The sequence below is a fragment of the Parus major genome, chromosome 1 (genome assembly GCF_001522545.3).
Source record: "Parus major isolate Abel chromosome 1, Parus_major1.1, whole genome shotgun sequence".
NCBI classification, from domain to species: Eukaryota; Metazoa; Chordata; class Aves; order Passeriformes; family Paridae; genus Parus; species Parus major.
The window spans coordinates 7,367,980-7,387,244 of NC_031768.1; the positions used below are offsets into that span (position 1 = coordinate 7,367,980).

Sequence of the window (19,265 nt, forward strand, 5' to 3'; positions counted from 1 at the left end):
TTAAAAAGCCTAAAAACAGTACTGATTTTTTTCTAAGAATAATGTGAAAAAATGTACAAGCAAAAAAAAAGTTGTTACACAGAGCATATAACCTAAAAACCCCCAGAAAAGTTCAAGAAATAAAATATCCCAAATAAATAATTAGATTGTAAGTTAAGTGTATTATCAAGACCTGACCAAAAATGCTGCTCTTAAACAACACTAGAACTATTCAGATGACAAAAGCAAACCAGAAAAGAAAATACAGAGCTTGTGTCCAAGACCCACATGCCACGAGCATTATCAAATTCTAGAGCTTGGGGACTCATCACCTCTGCAGAGCACTCTCAAAATGTCCCAACAGCTGTAGATCAGAGCACTGATCTTGACTGCATAAACCAGTACTGTTCTTCCACAATAAAAAGAGAAAAAAAGAAAACATGTGGGTGTCAGGAGGAAGAGCAGCATTCCTTATTGCCACTCAGCTGATCCCATAGCCTGCCCTAAAGAAAGAAAGAGGTGATTTCAAAATTGTTCTCCTTTCTTTCAACACTTAAACAAGTAGAGCTCAGAATTAGCTGAGTGGGTTACAAGTAGGAATTCCCATCCTTCATGGGAAAGAGGCTGTCCATACTACATGGCCTACAGCACTCCACAGTACTGCCACTCCTTTAGAGAACATTGGGGAAGGCAAGAAATCCCAGTTCCAGCATCAGCTGACAGAGATCTTTGCAGCTGATAACCACATTTTCACTGTAGATGTAACAACAACAGACAAATTGATTAACTGGACAAAGATCAGTGTCCATCTGGGTTTAAAAGACAGAAGCCATCAACACCCTGCCAATAATTTTGTTATCTGCAACCAACAGAATTTGGCCTGCTAAGCACTCTGTGGTTTTCAGAAGATTAAATTTCAAAACATGCAGAATTTTCTAAAATAGTTTGAAAGGGGCACTTCAAACACTTCAAAAATTGTGTTAAAAACACCCAAGTACCTAGACATCTGTCAGAGAGAAAACAAAATGGATGGAAGCATGAAAAAAAGAAAACATACAAGACTTCATATATTCAGAACACTTTCTGTTTTCACTTTAAGAAACTTTCTAATTATGTTTCATTCCATCTCCACCAACCTCCTTACTCAGAATAAAGCAGCAGCAAATCCAGCAGAAGACTGGATGGCTATTTTAGTGATTACACAAGATGTCACTACAGAGAACTGCATTCACAAAGGGTAACAGTAAATAAGAAGCCTGATTATCTGGGAAGTACATATGATCAAACAACTAAAGGAACAAACAAAACCAAGATGGGGTGTTTTGTGGAATCAGAGATATTGGAGTGTGTATTTATATTCATAATATTATGTATTTGTATCCATCTTATACAGTACAGCAAAACCAAAGCTTTATCAGTAGAAGACTACAACGTTCTGTGCCAGGTATTTTTTATTTCTCTACCTTCTCAGCGACATGCACAAACAGTACATTGGCACATGGATCCATCTTGGTTAGCAACAACTTTGAAAAGCATAATAATTTAAATAACTAGAGATATAGGCTATGAGTTATAACAGTGATCATGAGCAACACTTCCAATGTTATTTTGATTCATTGCTAGGATGGACTCAAAGGCAAAATGATTGTCTTTAGGCAAAGATAAAAAAGCTGATCTGACAAGAGCTGTTAGCATGTTTTCTAGCATTAAAAAAAAATTTTTAATTTTTCCTAAGCATCTAAGGTTAGACTAACATGATGCAACCACTGGGACACAATCATTTAACCTTTAATATTATTACACATTAATTACTAGACACTCATTAATGCGCAATAACTGAGGAGCTTGAAAAATTGAAGTTAATAGCAAAACTCATATTTTCATTCTGTTTATACTAAATGGATACCGAAAGTCAATGTATAAAAACTAAAAATACCATTTTTGAAAGGGATGACAAAGCATTTTGGATTATGAAAAAGGACATAGCTTATTTGTCAGAAAAATACTGGCAAACTGGCAAGGGCAAAATTCCAAACAACTTCATTTAAATGGATTAAAAATAATTATTTATCAGCACATATAATTTACCCAATATAATACTACATACGTAACTCAGCTTTTGAAGATGACAGTTGTGCTAACTGAACTAATGTTATATACCAGCAAAAGAGCGCAGATTATTTGGACTTAAATCCAAATCACAGCAACCAATTCCCACAAATTCTACTACTTAGGCTAGAAAGAGACTTGAAGCAGCACTGTTGCCTTAAAGCACTATGAAATCTCTGAACTCTCAGTGTTCAGTTAATTCTCCTGGACAAGTAATTTAAGAGACTGGACTGGTCTTCTGCTGCTCAGGTGCAACTTAAGCATTTGATACGGGTTTACAGGAGGTTCTACCATCCAATGTAGATAGAATTAAATGATAAAGACAACTGTTCCTAAGCACTAATAAGCATCTTTGTACCCACAAAAATCCTTGTACTTAGATAAATATTATTTTCTGTTGCAATTCTGGTTAAACTGAACTTCCTGACATGTAGCATTTCTTTGTGGTCAGGGAGCTAAATTTTGCCACAGCAATTGTATAACCAATTCATCACTGTTCAACTGCATGAATAACTAGCAACAATTAAAACCTCCCCCTCAAAAGAATTTCTACAGTGCCAATGGCATAAGATAATTTATACAGATTTTTGCCAAGAATCAGCACTGCTTGCTGATCTGGACTGAACTTTCCATTGCCAGTGCCAATCAGCTGGCCCACCTCAAAACAGCAGCACAAAGAATGTGTTCTGTGACTTTTTTTGAGGCAGTTATCACAAACACCTGTTTGGACCTATTTTCACTCCAAATTCTAGAAAAGTGTTAAAGTTTTGAGTCAGATAAGCTAAGCTGATAGGAAGAGGTATTGTATGCATGCATTACAGTTTCCAAACTGTATCAATATTAAAAATTATTAAAAAATTTAAAGGACTGGAAAGTAACTGATTATCTCAAAATTGTTTTTACTCAGCTAATTTCCCAATCACTGGGTAGTAATACCACCTAAAATAATTCCCTCAACAGTATCTTGCTAACAAAGGGTTTTTAAGTTCCTTGATTAAAACTTTCAATACCAAGTTCACTTTCCTGCCATAATTATTTTCAAATTCTGCATAAAAATAAGGTGCTATTACATACTTCAATGCAGACTGCCCTAAAATCTGAGGAAGATATAGTCAAATTAAAGAAAAAATAGGAGAGAGATTCAAACCATTTAACTGTATGTAGACCATACAGGAAACCTACACTTCGACAATGAAAGTTGTTCAGTTCCTCCCAAGGTTACTTCAGAGCAGAAACCTAAATCAGTGCTTTGAATGCTTGAAGTGCTTCATTAATTAATTACTGAAAGCAAAGCATCTTTGTTAAAACATGTGCTAAAAGCATTCAACTTGAATAACCAGGTAGCTTGGTTTGCCTAGATCTTACAGCATGAAAAACGTTAAGGATTCCAAGACACAGAAAACTGACTTTTCTGTGAATTAGCAGCAAACTTTGTGACCTTTTTGGATAAACCTCACACAATCATTAACATAAAACTGTAAGGAATTAAAATACATGGAAAATTTGAGAAGTATGTTGCAAACTAAATGAATAAAGAAAACTCGAAAAGCCAGAAAAGGAATGCAACATTATCACAGCTCCTGAAAATGGTATCAGTAAGAAGATAGTGTTGTATAAACTGTGGCTTATTTTCCTCAAATTTTCCTGATGTGATCCTTCTTGTGAGCCAACTGTAATAACAATGTTGATTTGAATATTTTATCTGCTACAAGAATTAAAACAAAGCAATTGTGGAACACTGATAATATTGATAACAATATTTTTCAGGAGTCTGTAAAAATTCTGATGTGGATAAAAATACTCTTAGGGGCTCAATCTTTCTTACTGAGAAGACATCTAAAATAATTAAAATGATCATGTATACTTTAAGAAGCCCAAACTGATAATGGCTTCTCATTATTTCTTCCTTCAGAAACAAACATCAAATTAATCCCCCACAAAACAAACCAATACACCCACCCATCCCAGTAAAACAAATTCCACACATTTCTAATCTATTCCATTGAGGAGAGAAAATCAGTAGAGAATTTCTCCCAGACCACAAAGTTACCTTTGATTTTAATTGTATGAACAAGATGACCTGCAAGAATTTATCATCAAAGAAAAGGGATGGCTGGCTATGTTTGTGTATGTATGTGTGTTCATACAGCCATATAGGCACGTAAAACATATTTATGCTTTGTTAGCTAATTCCATTGTCAGACAGAAAAGCCCATAAATAACTGAAAAAGAAACCCAGATTTTCCACTAGATTACTGTAAAAATTATTAAAAATGTGCATGAAGAAGCAGCTAATGCTCTCTTAGCAAAATTAGGTGTCTGATTTTTCAGACACTATTTATACACACTAGAACCAACTCAAGCCCACCTTCCAACACAGGTTTTACCTAGATCATCCTGACCTCTTGGGAAAAAAAAAATAAAAAAATTAAATTCCAACCCATCCAACTCTTAACAGACAAAATTTTATCTGAATCCCATTCTTACCTCAAGTTTTGTGGTGCTTCACCAAACAAACTGCAAATTTCTCTAATTTGTTTCAGTGCAGGAATGACCCATTTGTCATTTGTGCGAAGTTCTTCTATAAAACGATCTATCCACTGGATCTTTTGTGTATCTCGATCCTTAAAGAACAGCAGTTTATAATCAAAAATCAAGCATACTGCAGAACTATCCTAATTCTCCTTCTTTATTTCCAAGATAGAACACACAAACTCAAATAAATACTGGATCATCTGAGTTCTGAAGCATAAAAGCATAACAGAAGTATCTGAGCAGCACTAGTGGTAGAAGCTACCAGTGTGTTACAAACTCCCTGTACTCAAGCACTCAGTACTTATTTAACAAGTGTTTAAATAATTTGCTCTCCCTCTTATTTATTTCTACTCAAGCTTGTAAAATATCAAGAAACAATAAAAAACTGTTTCTTAACAAGATGTACAATGGATTCATTTCAAACCATAATGAATTACTACTCTGACAGACTCCCACAGAAGTTTGGGTGGGGAAGGAGAGTGTATAATAGTGTGAAATGGATTTTGCTAAGTCCTTTCTAAGATTACACAAAACAGATAACGACTTACTGGCACCAAAAACCTCAACAAAACCCACTGAAACAAATTAACATGACTGAGTTTGGGAAAAAGCAAAGTTGGGGGTGCTGCTTTTCCTTTCTCCTTATTTATTTTGGTAGGGCTCTTTTCCAATTCTTCCAGTGTGCTAAATACAGTATGTCACCAATTGCAACAGGATAGGTATACTGATGCATTACACTCTCTTCCATTAAAGCACCAACTGTGTTAATTAAAATATATTCTGTAACATTTTAAAAGGATGTTGGTAGAACCATACTAAGTAACACCTTTGTTAAATTACCAAATACCTCGAATTTTTAATGGAGAATGGAAGGAAATTCTGACTGATTTCATACTGGATTACTCACCTGTGAACAGCTGTAATCTAAGATTTTAATATGGGCACTAAGAGCCTGGTCCATGATATCAACTGGCACATCATCACTGTGAGCCAAATTCCACAAAAGGTTCAGCACTTTGTGTGCCATCACACCATCCTTGTCATCCTCTGCAAGGCGACGGATTAACTCAAGCAGTTTTTCACGCTGTTTCTTGCTTGCATTCGTCCAACTTGCCTAAGACAGTATTTTTAAAAAATATTATAGAAGTCCTTATTTTAGAAATTCTACACATAACCTGCACTGTTAACAAACAGTGCAGCAATAAAGTGATGCAACTACATAAAGAACTTTCACATTAATTCCTGTCATTAATAATAAATAGCAAATTAGAGCAATACATAAGCCAGACACAACTGAGGAGCTCTTTCTAGTATTTGCAACTATAGCATATTCAAATTGAGGCTTAAAAAAGATGGCTCTTTGTTTAAAGATCACAGACATGCTTGAAAAAGTTAACATTACCATTGACAATTTCACCAACAATCAGAGTAGACTCAGCTGTTTCTTTCAAATGCTTTCACGAAACTCCTGTGCTTACACTTAAAAGATTTCTTAAATAACTTATAATTACTACATAAGTAAAACTTTTGTATCACTTGTATCTCTGAATCTGACTGAAACACATAGCTCCTGCATTAACCTTTTTCTGGCTAAGTTTTCAATATAATATCACTTCATATTCATCTCTCAAGGTCAGACACAACAGTTTACACACAGAATTTCTGAGCACTGGGTTGAGTATCTGAGCTACAGAACATTAGACCCACATTCATCAAACTACAAGACCACATTAAACAAAGCACAAATTGCATGTAAGATATGACTATATTGCATTTATCTTACAAGAGAAAACAGAGTCTACTGAGTCTACAAAGCTGGCTTGCATTTTCTAGTACAGCAGATCATGTCCTGAAAGTGAAACAGTAAAACAATCCAGACAGCACCACTACTGGAAGCTGCAAATGTTAAATGTTATACATAAAAGCCAGTGAATAATATAAACTTTCAGAAACAAGTTGTTTTGTCATTTCAAACAAATCACTATGTGTTTATAAACACTCAACTTTATCTTCCTGAGACTGTTTCATTTTGTATGTAAGCTAAACAGAAAAAAGTTATTACATGATAGAGAGGAAGTTGGGGGAGCAGGGAACGGAAGTCCTTGATCTCCTCTACTTAAAAGATCAAAAGTAGCACTGCCCAGTAAACCTGACAAAACCTACTCTAATGCCAGGAGAAAAACATTATTTATTAAATCACCTAACACTTCTTAATTTAGAACAAATGCAAAAAGGTATCTAAGATTAATAACTTATTTTATTTGGAAAACTCTATATTCCTAGGATGCTAAATGTAACTTTAATACTACAGGTGAAGTGTCCAAACCAGAAAACAAAACTGTCTACTACACAAACATAAGCAGCCTTTGTTTTAGACAGGAAGTAAACAGAAAATCTCACAAGGAGTGCTCATTAAAGAATAGTCTTTCTAGAATTAAATATTACAGACTGTTGCTACACATAAGTCTTTTAACACACACAAACTGAGCAAATCTACAAGAAGTAGAAAGAAAAATACTGAAAAAGCCACAAATTTACACACACCCTCACAACCCATTTCCTGAATACAGTCAAAACAAAACTACCTTGAAACAATCAAACAGGTGATCAAGCTGTTCAGGAGAGAAATCCCAAGCTAATTTTGCGAGAAGATCATGTACATTTTTTACAATGGCTTCATGTTTTCCTGCCTGTCAGGAAGAAAAAAAACAAAATCCACCAACAATTTATATTAAGTCAAGCAGCAAAACACTTTATATAATTTTTATAAAGAAGACTGCTAGAAGTGGCCAGCAAGAAAAGCTGATGCTGTGGGAGCAGCACAGCAAACTGAATACTTCACTGGGAATTTACAATATTTAGATTTCCCTTTTAAGTGTAAGTATTTAAGAGTGATTTGTGTGTGCACACAAGTATTTATTTAGACCATAAATACTGTGGCATCAAAATTTTTTTGTTGTTGTTGTTCCTGCTATAAAATCAAGCTGGGACAGAGGACAATAAAATCTAAAAGGGTATTTTAACTTACAAACTGGTATTTTAATGTTGTTTTGTGTGAGTTTTTATGATTTGGGGTATTTCATAAAAAATTACTCAAAATCCACTTCTGAATTTCATTGAGGTGTTTTAAGGTGTAAACCAATTATTAGTATTTCCACATAAGCTGGAGTACTTCATTTGTGTTAGTGGATTCACAGAAAACTAAACCCTTCTATTACAAACAACTTGTCACCAGACAATGTTCTCAAGTCCAGCAGCTTCTGAACTTACAAATCCAGCAATGAGACAACTACGGATAAGATGCTGAGTTTTATACTAGACACAGTTTTAAGTGAGACTTTGGTGTACATCACCATTTTGACACTTAAGGAGGAAGACAATGAGGGGGAAAAAAGCTAGTTCCATTTAACTCTGAGCATGAAGAAAATTTTCTGCCGAGGCTGGAAAACACATTCTGTACTTTACATCTGCACTCAAAACCAACAAATTTGCACTATGAGAATCAATCGCTGATTTACTGTGGAAAATTTTCCTGTAAGCGAGAAATAAGAAATGCAAAACAAATACCTAGAATACACACTCTGATGTAATTAATCTTGTACACTATTAAAAATACATGTATAAGCACATTTGAAATTCAATTCCTACTAAAAACTTCCATCAGTAATTTAAAACTCAAACGAAACCAGACGAACAGCTTTGTTATATGCTGTGCCTCAAACTCTTTATAAAGTGCCATTAGTTTGGTTTTTTTTAAAAAAGTCATTTTAAGTATTAATGTTCATTTTCATGTTTTGGGTCAGATTATAGGAGGGGAAATTACTAAACCCATCATTCCACTTGACTTTGGAAAACATAATGTAATTTTTTTCTTCTTACCAGACCATTTCCTGGATAGAAAGAAAAAAACTGAAAGCATACAGGGCAGAAAGAGCATCTGTAATACAACAAATAAGAGAAGTATGGCTAATCCTGGGGGGACCAAGAAGAGCAAGAAGAAGGCAGGTAACAACCTTGATTTGGGAGGTTTTTAACTGATATGAGGAAGCTGTTAAGCCATGAAGGGTCTGGGGAAGCAGAACCAGAGAGGAGGAGGTAAGGAACCTGGTGTGTGGCCTGCCAGCTTGTTGCACAAGAATGGGAAATGCTTGTGAAGTTCCAGTTAAATACTCCAGAATGTAAGTCATGAGACCTCAGCTCCTGCCATTCTCTATTTTGCACAGCTGGATCTTTCCCTGCAACTCCAGAAGCTGCAGCTTGCAGCAGTGCTTGCATTTAGAGACTTCCAAAATTATTCCTTTAATCAAATACACTCCTATATTGTGAGAAAACATTACAAAAAAAAAAATAAAACTTAGGATGCTTTTGAAAGTAAAAGCAGCATAATTGGATTTCTCTTAGTAATACTAAGAGTCTCAGGTGCATGCTCACCCTGTAAACCCAGGCAGCAACCCAAGAGCTTGAGCCTGAAAGCAAAACCTCCCCACTCCTGCACTGGGGCTGAACTAAAATAGTCTGTTATTTAAAGCTACACAGTAAATCAACTCCTCACTACTGAATTTCATGCCCCAGCTGCTCTCAGGGGCAGTTGTTTAGTAAGAACTTCTCAAAAGTACTATACACAGGGAGTAGTGAAGTAGGTGAAACTCATTCTGTATTAGCAGATTTTAGTATTCTTAATTTTAGTCCATTATAATCGCATGGCTAAAACCTCAGTGAAACCATCCACCTGGATGAGTTACCTTCACACAAAAAAAAGTTCATTGCAAAATTACAGCCAGAGCACTTTAGTAGCCACCCACTTGAAAGAGTAAGAAGTGAGCAGAGCAAGCTGGGTATTTTAAGGGCATGGAACATTTCTTCTGAAATTAACTGTATTTACTCCTAATTTTTATTTAACTGTTAGGGTGGACTATTCCCACTTTTAAGGGTTGCACCATGTATTCCCATTTTTCTGGAAGGGTAGAAAGTCTGACTTACACTATCTTATCCATATGTCCTATTTCCAAGCACTAGGAGCAAGGTAATTGCTTAGAAGACTTTTTTTTCCCAAATTTCAGATTTTTTCTCCTCTTACTACAAGTGAGGCTCTAAAATAGGTAAAATAAGTCTACTAACAGCAAAATAACCTCTCAAATTTTTTATTTCTTTTTTTTTTTTCCCCCTTACAGATATCTTGTATTCTGGAAAGATCTACAGACTACAAGCTGAAAACTAACAGTATGATCCCAGATTAATCTGTGTATTAATTCAAGTAATCTGTGTATGGTTCTGCTACATGATGAAATTTTCTTAACTGAACTTTGGGATAATACGAGGAGACTGTACTGAGTTTCAGCCTGTGCAGTTACTGCCATGCTGGAATTGAAGGCTAGGCATGATGAAGTTACTTGCAACACCAGAGATCTCCCCTACATCACCTGCAGCCCCAAGCGTTTTAAATGTAACCTCAAAGTAAGTCCACTTAAACCAAACTGTTATAGTCTCAGAACAGCAGGAACACATGTAAACTGTGTTACTAAAATAACCAAACTTGTATTAGCCCTAGTCAGGGGATAACCCACCTGGCAACTGAGCAGGACAGAGCTGCTCACTCAACTCTCCACCCCACAGTGCCATGGGGAAAGAGAGTCAGGAGGGTCAAAGTGAGATAACATAGTTACTACAGAAGCTACTATGGAGAAATTTAACTATCCCTGCCCAAACCAGAGACCCCCCCTCCCTCTTTGTCTTGGAAACCAGAGTTAGCCTTCCCACACTTGAAAGGCTGGCCTGAGGACTTATTTGTAGAATCAGATTTTTACTAACCGTTATTCATGTTTCTATCCTATTTTTTAAAAAAAAAATTCTGTATACTCAGTAATTCTCAATGCTTTTGTCTCTACAGATGTCTAGTCTGTGTGCTCAACTCATGCAACCCACAGCTAAGGAAGTCCAGCCTCCCCAGTCATGTAAGTAAAAAATTCAACATTGCAAAATTTGTAATTTTCCAAAAATAATTACTGCAACACATAGAAAAGAACTCACAGTTAAACAACTTCCAGAAGTCATTATTATAAGCCTTACTAATCACACTCTGCCCAGGAAAAACTTACACAACCGTGGAGAACCCAGAGACTAGCGACACATATTTCTTCATGCATTTTAAAATACTAAGTTATCATGTATCATGTCTTTGCTCAACGCTGAAGGCTCCTTAATACTTAAAAAGGAGCATCTCTGCACTATGTTCTGAACTGTTCCCTCAGGCTTTACATACACATGTAGCTGACCCCTTCCACTGGAGACATTTGAGATGACAATTTTAAGCTCAGAGACCCCAAAAACAAACACCATTTCATCTCAATTTTTTCTTTAGCTTTGTCTGCCACAGAGCAGAAGCAGCCCAGGTTTTCGTCTCAACACAACATACAAGGAGATGCCTCCTGTGCAGCAGCAGACAAGCAGCTGAATTATTTACCTGTGCAGCCCAAATGTTGTCAAGATCCTGCAAAGTGAGAGCTTTCTCTTTGATGACAAACCGGAGAATTTTCTCAAGTTTTTCTACATATTGAGGTTGATGAAGACTATCTCTTAATACAATTGATAAAATGTTGTTCTGCTGGATCCATTCCTGAATATAAAAAGAAAGTAATGCCATCTCGAATTATTCAGGTGCCATCATTGATATTTAAACTACAAAACAAAAATCCAACCTGTTATGGATTAAAAAAGATGCAGCACAACAGGAAGGCTACAATTTTTAATTTCCTCTCTCTTTAAAAACACCCCCAGAAACCAAAAAGCCAACAAAATCAAAATCACCATTTTAAATAATCAAATATATTACTAGATTATTACTGGAATCCTCTTCTTTGTGTTATCTTAGGGGGAATTTTTTTTCAGGCATATTAAAATCACAAACTCAGAGCATAAAAATGTCCAAACAATTTTAAATATAAGAAACCAATGTAAAGAAGAGTTAACTCTTCTATTCAAGGAACAAAATTTTTATCTTCCAATTCACAGTCATTAAGTATCAAAACCAAATTGTTTAAAACACTTCTAACTCTAATGGTACAGCTACAGCATATCCCATAAAAAGGATTTAAGCAAGGACTGAAATATGAAAAAGATTATTTAAATACTGCCACTTAGGGTTTTTAAAATGTCTCTAATTGAACCAGAGGCAAATATTCAAGCCATATTTAAGGAGATGCAATTTTCTCAGTGGTGTCACTGACATGGTCAGACCATTTTGTTCCAAGTGAAGCAAAGCAGGATGTGCTCTGAGCACTGAAAGAGAAAACAAACATCCACAGCATCGCAATTTCCAACAGCGTCCTCGATTAGACCTAAAATATTCACGCTCATCTCATGGAATAATGAAATCTAGACACTTTTAGTTAAACACACAGGTCTTGTATGAGATGCCAAACTGTAGGGAATGTGTAAAAAAGAGACCTATTTCCTCCTACTGCTTTAAAAGGTCAAAACTGCAGTTACTCTTTCTTGTCAGATGTCTTTTAGCAGATTACAAACTTCACAACAGGAGGCCGCTCAGAAAGATGAGGCAGAACAGGGTAAAAATAATTTAACGCAACTAGATTTCACAAAGATTATGGGAAAATAGTTCTTTTAGTTTTATAATTACATATTTTCATACTTCCCTATACATACATTCAAGCAACATATTCAAAATACGAAAATATTGATTAAAACAAAAATGCAATATCTACAATTTTCTGTACCAAAGCATCCAGCTTCTGAAATGTGAGAAGCAGACTAGTCACTTAGAACTCTAATGAGAAGAAGTTGAAGCACCAAACCCAGACTATACCATTATTTAAATGATCAGTAATTTTCTAGTTACTGTGGCACTGAAGTTTCAAATGAATCACACTTGTTTTGTCCTGGTTTCTCTGGGTTTTTTAAAACTCTATATAGAACCCACACTATTCAAGGATCCATTTTTGAGCCATGGCTTTGGCAGCACTGAAAAGTAATTCTCAACAGGAGCTTTGACACAAATACAGCATTCTTTCATAGAAGGGCTACTATTAAAGTGCTTTATTACCATCACATGATACCTAATGTTTCTAACACTATATTAAAATAAACAGTGTGTGCTGGATCCACAGTGTATAGCTACTTCTACAGCTGAAGTACAAAGGAGAAACAAAATCTGTACAATGAACTTCACTGAAAAGGAGCACTTACTGCCATTCTTTCAGCTGTGAGCCACTCCTCCTCTTCAGGATTACCATGTCGATGAGTGTAGTATGACACACTGGATATTACTTTGTTAACTTCATTTAGTGCATTCATTTTACCATTGAAAGAGGAAATTTGTAACAACCTGTGAGAAAAATTTAATGTAAGAAGTGTGGAAAAAAATGTCACCAGTGGCATATTATATTAGGAGTAGCACCTTACCTAAGAATCATTTTTAACCTAAATATTTCTAAATTTTTTACAGTTTCTTCTTGTCCTGGAACTCTTGAAGCTAAGTTCTTTAGAGATTTGATTATCATTGACAGAGCATCATTTTTGGCTTCATTCTTTGCTTCTTTTTTCAGTTCATCATCTGTTAAATTTTCTAAAAACTGTGGAACCATTTCTATAATTGGAAGGAAGTATTTCTTCACTGTATGTAATGTTAAAAATTCAAAACATTGTCCAAATGGCCTAAAAAACAAGGAAAAAAAGGGAAGTGTCATAATCAGTATGATTTTTTTATTATTTATTTTATTACTTATGATAATAAAGTGCAATTAATTAAAGAAACTCATATCTACTTAGAAGCACATGGTGAAGGAAGAATTTCTTAGAAGAAATGGTGAAGGAAGACACAACGAGATAAAGAGATGGAGTGAAAGGAAGTGCTTCAATAGAAGTCTAAGCTTTCTGCTAACACAGTATTTTATACTGAGTCCAACTTTTGTAAATGCATAAATCATTATTTTGAAAAAAACTTACTTGATGAGAGCTGCAATGATCTGAACATTCAATGCTGATCCACTCATGAATCGATCATGCAAGATCTGAAATCCATTTAATGTGCCAAACTTGTTGATAAGATCTACTAGCCAACCCTATAATAAAACAGTTATTTTCTGTTATTTATAAAGTACCATCTAGAAATACTTTCAAGTAATTGTTAATAACAAAATTTGCTTTAAAACAATTTTTAAAAACAGTTGTGCTTTACACAGCAGTTTACATATCCAGTTTAAAGGAAATGCTCAGAAACAGGCAACAAGATCTGCTCCTTGACATGATGACAGAAAAGATGCTGTCTATGAGCTACTCAAAGAAATTTATTAAATATACAGGAATAAAATTGACTCTAATTTAGGTCCAGCTTTGGCTGTTAAATTACTACAGGAAGTCTGACAGTTCTGGCATTTTTTCTTTGCCCTGGATGTAATAATGCCACATATAAAAATATTAAGAATGCAAAGTAATATTCTTCTAAACACAACTAGCAATGCACGGGAAGTCCAAGGACACTGGAGCTTTTTATCCTTGGTTCTTACAAGTCAATAGTCAGCAGTTCCACTAAAGGAAAACACCTTCCCCCCAAAAAAGCCCAAAAAACCCCCCCAAAAACCCCAAAACAACAACCAAAAAAAGAAACCAAACAAAAAAACCCCAAAAAACCCAAAAACAAACAACCCCCCCAAAAAAATAAAAAAAAAAAATAAAACCAATTAGATATAGATATATTATTGATGCCATCTGGAGATCAATTCTGAAAACTTCAGACTCAAGAACCAGGATGGATTGCTAATCTTCACTTCCAGTTAAAAAAATAAAACAACAAAAACAAAACCCCCAGAAACCACAACTACAAAAACAAACAACAAAAACTCCAAACAAACAAAAAACCCAAACCTTCAACATCCACCCAAAACAAAACGAAACTAAAACAAAGCCACTGAAAAAACCACACTGACAGTAGTATCTCATGTCCAATAAAAACATTTCTTCCACCATTGGAAACTGTAAAGGAGACAAAATTCCTACTTTATCACGTAATCTCCTCCTCCAAATGTGTCACCTACAAAATTTCATGTTAAGTGTGAAGGCAATAAGCGGTAAATGCAAGCAAGCAAATTAACAGAGTAGGAATTGTATTCCAGCAGGGTTGTGCCAGCTTACCACAGAAAGACCTGACACAGTTTGACTGCACACCAAAGACAGGAAGAGTCAGAAGGGGAAATATACATTAAATCAAGAGTCATAAGCAGCAGAACACTTTAGTGATAGAGAGAACAAAAAGGGCTTTTGCTCCCCCCACTCTAAAACATTTGTCTACAGCTGCTGTGTCATTAGGTAACACATCACAGAATAAAATACACAGGTCTGGAAAGGCTCTCATACCTTTGGTGATCGTGGGTCAGGAGGACGGGCATAAAGTTCATCTTCAGCGAGCTGGACTCCTGCAGGAACTGTTTCTGAGGGACGAGTACCATTGTATAGATGGAATTTGCAGTGAGGATTTAAGGCCATGGCAAGAAGTTCAAGAAGGGGAAACCAATCTTGGGACAGCTTGGCCACACAGAGTTCCACTAGTCGATGAGTGTTGTTAATAATACATCTCTGTTAATTAAAAAAAGAACAAATAAGAATGTGGCAGGGGACCATGCAATGAATATGAACTATAAACTTGGGACATACATGGTTCCAGTCCTCCCCAAATCATCTCATGTTTTATTTCCTTCCAAAACACTGGAGGCAATAAAGTGAAACACTGAGAGAAAGATGAGTCACCACTGCCTATCCAGATCCATGCATACAAGTTTTCTCACAAGTCACTACTGAGTTTCAAAGATTAGATCCAGTTTTCAGAGTCTCCCCCTAATCACAAAGGCAGTCTCTTTCCTGATTTAAATTACCATGCTCTTCAGACACAAAACTTTAAAAACTCACATGAATCTCAAACTTCCAGCCGCTCACTGCCTCGTCTGTAAGGATTTTTGTGAAGGATATTGTTAACCCATCCCGAAAAAATCGCTGGCATGCTTCACTTTTGACATCAAGGCCTATGTAAAATGAGAGAGAACAACAAACTATTAGACATGGACTTTAACTAGCTGTTACATGAACATTTTAAATGCTGAAAGCAGAGCTTTGGTGTGCCAGTGTTGGTACGTTCTTCTCAGTAGCTCATACAGGGCTGTGTTTTGATTTGGGCTGGAAACAGTGTTGATAACACAAAGATGTTTTCTTTACTGCTGAGCAGCGCTTTCAAATCTGAGGTTTTCCACTTCTCATACCACCCTGCCAGGAAGTAAGCTGGGAGTGCACAAGGATTTGGGAGGGGATACAGTTAGGACAGCTGAGCGTAAAGGACCACAGGGATATCCCAGACCATATGGTATTGCGATTAGCCTACAGAGCTGAGGAAGAAGGAAGGGGGAGATGTTTGAAGTGATGTCGTTTGTCTCCCAAGTCATCGTTACACATGACAGAGCCTTGCTGTCCTGGGGATGGCTGAACACCTGCCCAACCATGGGAAGTGCTGCATGAATTCCTGGGTTTGCTTTGCTGGCACACAAGGCTTTTGTTTTACCTGTTAAACTGTCTTTATCCCAACCCGTCAGTTTTTTAACTTTTGCCTTTCTGATTTTCTCCCCCATCCCAGTGGAGGGGCAGTGAGGGAGAGGTGCTTAGTGAGGCTGTGTGGTGCTTAGCTGCTGGCTGGGGTTACATCACAACATTTGGACTACAAAGGTTGGTGTTTAAAGTTTCAGAATTGATTTTAAACAAGTCTTGCATGAAAATAAACTTACATAAGCTTAAATGGATAAAAACTTGATGGATTAATGTTCTAATAAAGCTACCTCAAAAAAATTACACTGCTTCACATAACTTTTAAATTATACTTTATAAACAGGTGATCTGGGCTGTTCTTTTTCCCCATATTTACAACATAGTTGAATAAATATACTAGCAAAAATAACAGTACTATCTTTATCTTCCATTCTTCTTTATGTTCTCCCTTATCTAATTGCTAACAGCAAAACCAGCGAGTGAACAGGGGTAAAAATAACCATTGCAAGGGAATGCAGAAGATACAGCTTCAGTAAGGAACTCAGAAGTGGTCCCACAGAAATACAGATGAATCATCTTGAGAGACGGAGATGGTCTTTAGAGGGTGCTGGAAACAACTCCCATTACTTGGCTGGCCTAACTTGTAGATGCACATGTGCCCATGCACACACAGTTTAATTTTTTTTATCACTAGGGCCTCTCTCTCTTTCCCATTTCATGCAATTCATCAAAAACACAGATTTGGGATCAAGTCTGAAGGTTTTTATTGTGTAGCAAAATCTCATTTCAGTAAGTTTTTCATTTAAGTAAGTTATAAATTCCAGAAGTTGCTTTGCATTATGCTTGCATGTGTCACATTGGAAAGTTCTGGCAGCATATTAGAGAAACGAGTGTAAATGTTAGGAGCAATAAAATCCTTTTGAAAAAAAGAGTGTGAAAGAAAGAAGAATATTCTTGCCTGTAGAAATCAAAACCTTAAAGTAAACCATTTTTTAAATCTTTTAAATTTATAGTATCCAATTCACCATGACATTTATTTCTGGAGCCAATCTCGTTACTGAAAACACTTTGTAAATATTCCAGATTTATTGTGAAGATAAACATCAGTCTAGCTACTTACATGCTATTTTTCAAATAGGTTTTCTTCTATTAGCAAGTAACTCCAGACTATCTGTTGATAGTTTCATGGGTCATTGTTTAACAGAGAACAATAGATCAATGCCTACACATTAAAAGAGAATTTTCCATAAATGGGTGCATCTGCCAGGAATAATGCAAGTCACAGTCTAACAGGATTCACACTACTCTGTCAAATTTGGTCCTTTCACTTCAAGGTGGTAATACTGAGTTCATTCCTATACCTACTTTCAGTTAGTTCTGTTATGTCCCTAACAATTGTAGTTCCTGAAAAGATTTAAAGATGATGTGAATATCACTCTTATTTTATAGCCAGGGTCACAAATAGCTACCCTGCAGTCACTCCAGAATGCTGATGGCCATTGGCCATGTTTGGAATAAAAGCTATTTAAGAGCCCTAACAAGAAAATAGTGCTTGACAAAAAATGTAGCGGGTTCTTTCTGGTTTTGTTGCTTAACAATTTAAATAAAACACAGAGTTTATGTAATTCAAAAGCTGGTTATTTTTCAATAGGCCCTTTCAGTTCCTCCTTTTGGAAACAGATCTTGTCAGAATACGAAAAATTCCCATAGACAGGTAGCACAGAGTCCAATTCTAGATGTTACTGAGATAATGGAGCAGCTTAATCTACTAAGAAATATAAACAACAGAACCATATTGCTCCTCTATATATACCCCACTCTCAAAGAGTGTCTGCCAAGCTCTGAGCTACCACAACAGCGTCAGTTACACCAAGTTACACCCTATCATATTCCTTGGGAACTGGAAGTTATTTAAAAGGAACCATGTTAGCCATCATGTAACTTCAAGTAACAAAAACCCCTCCAAAAATCTAGGAGGTAGCTGTAAAGATAACACAGTAAACAACTTCTTCTAAGAGCTTTCCTTGTTTTCTCCTTATCTAATAATACCTGCATACACACAGAAATTCATCTAGAGGGCAAGAGAAAACATAATTAAGTCGCAACACAGAAGTACTTTTTAGAATTGCAACCAACAACTTAATAAAAATCAAAGTGCAAAAACATATTAATACATTTCCACTGTTTTTCACAGCTTTAAGAGGAAAAATAAGCTTTTCTTTAGGGGAACTTTCAACTAAGTCTGGTGCTTTGGGGAAGTAGATTGATGTAAGAAGTAGCTAGAGATCTCATTCTGCTCTTATTATTTCACTGCATTGACAGCTTTTAGATTTTGAGTTGTTTTTCCTTTTAAAGAAGACTTAACAGCTGGCAGAACATACATCTCCTCTCTCACAAATCACAAGCAGAAAATTTCTTTTTACTGCACTGTTCCAACAACGCAGACACAAAGGTGGCTGCACTTTCTCTGGAAAAGCTGGCATTTTTTTTCCTTCAGAACAGATGTGATCCCTTGAACATCCTACACTTGCTTAAGGATCCCTGCCAGACCCAGCTACACACAAAGTCACCAATTCCAAGCACAACTACAGCTGATAAATCATAGCTGGCAACAATATGTCATTATCCTGTGCCGGATCACAAGGATGCACCCTAATTTTTGTTTCTCCACACAGTGCTCCAAAGCAGAAAAGGTTTAACAATCAAGACAACCCAGAATATCATGACCACAATCAGCTTTTTAATCTTAAAGCTGCTTAAGAATAACATTTATTAACATGGAAATGAAGTTGTCCTGGGTCAGCACCTATGCAGAAGAAAGAGGAGGCACTTTGTATGGTGCTATATTTGAAACACAAAGAGCTGGTAAGTGTAGATACTCTAAAAAATTAATTTTACTGTGACTCTTGTTATTACTCAAATACAAGCAACCTCCCAGGAGGACAGAATTTTCCAGAACACATGGCAAACCTGTCAATCTGACCAGTACAATTTAACAAATACATACACATTCCTGACATGGAACTCTCTTACTCCCAAGTCAGACACCAGCAAGCACTTGTAGAACTATTAGTCTAGGCCATGCTGTTTAAAATGCTAACTTT

General features: G+C 36.0%; 1 protein-coding gene across 6 annotated transcripts in view; it reads right to left on the reverse strand.

Moving 5' to 3' along the window:
* Positions 1 to 19,265, reverse strand: part of USP9X (ubiquitin specific peptidase 9 X-linked) — a 98,565-nt gene that overhangs the window by 50,565 nt on the left and 28,735 nt on the right. For all 6 annotated transcript variants that reach the window (XR_004495906.1, XM_015625791.3, XM_015625782.3 and 3 more), the window contains exons 5-13: positions 15,538 to 15,650; positions 14,989 to 15,207; positions 13,582 to 13,697; positions 13,039 to 13,290; positions 12,823 to 12,961; positions 11,084 to 11,236; positions 7,209 to 7,313; positions 5,531 to 5,737; positions 4,576 to 4,712 (exon numbers count right to left, since the gene is read on the reverse strand). Coding sequence is in view for 5 of the 6 variants with exons in the window: in XM_015625791.3 (XP_015481277.1) it covers positions 4,576 to 4,712; positions 5,531 to 5,737; positions 7,209 to 7,313; positions 11,084 to 11,236; positions 12,823 to 12,961; positions 13,039 to 13,290; positions 13,582 to 13,697; positions 14,989 to 15,207; positions 15,538 to 15,650 (1,441 nt within the window). In the remaining variant the exon portion in view is untranslated. The remainder of the gene's footprint in view (positions 1 to 4,575; positions 4,713 to 5,530; positions 5,738 to 7,208; positions 7,314 to 11,083; positions 11,237 to 12,822; positions 12,962 to 13,038; positions 13,291 to 13,581; positions 13,698 to 14,988; positions 15,208 to 15,537; positions 15,651 to 19,265) is intronic.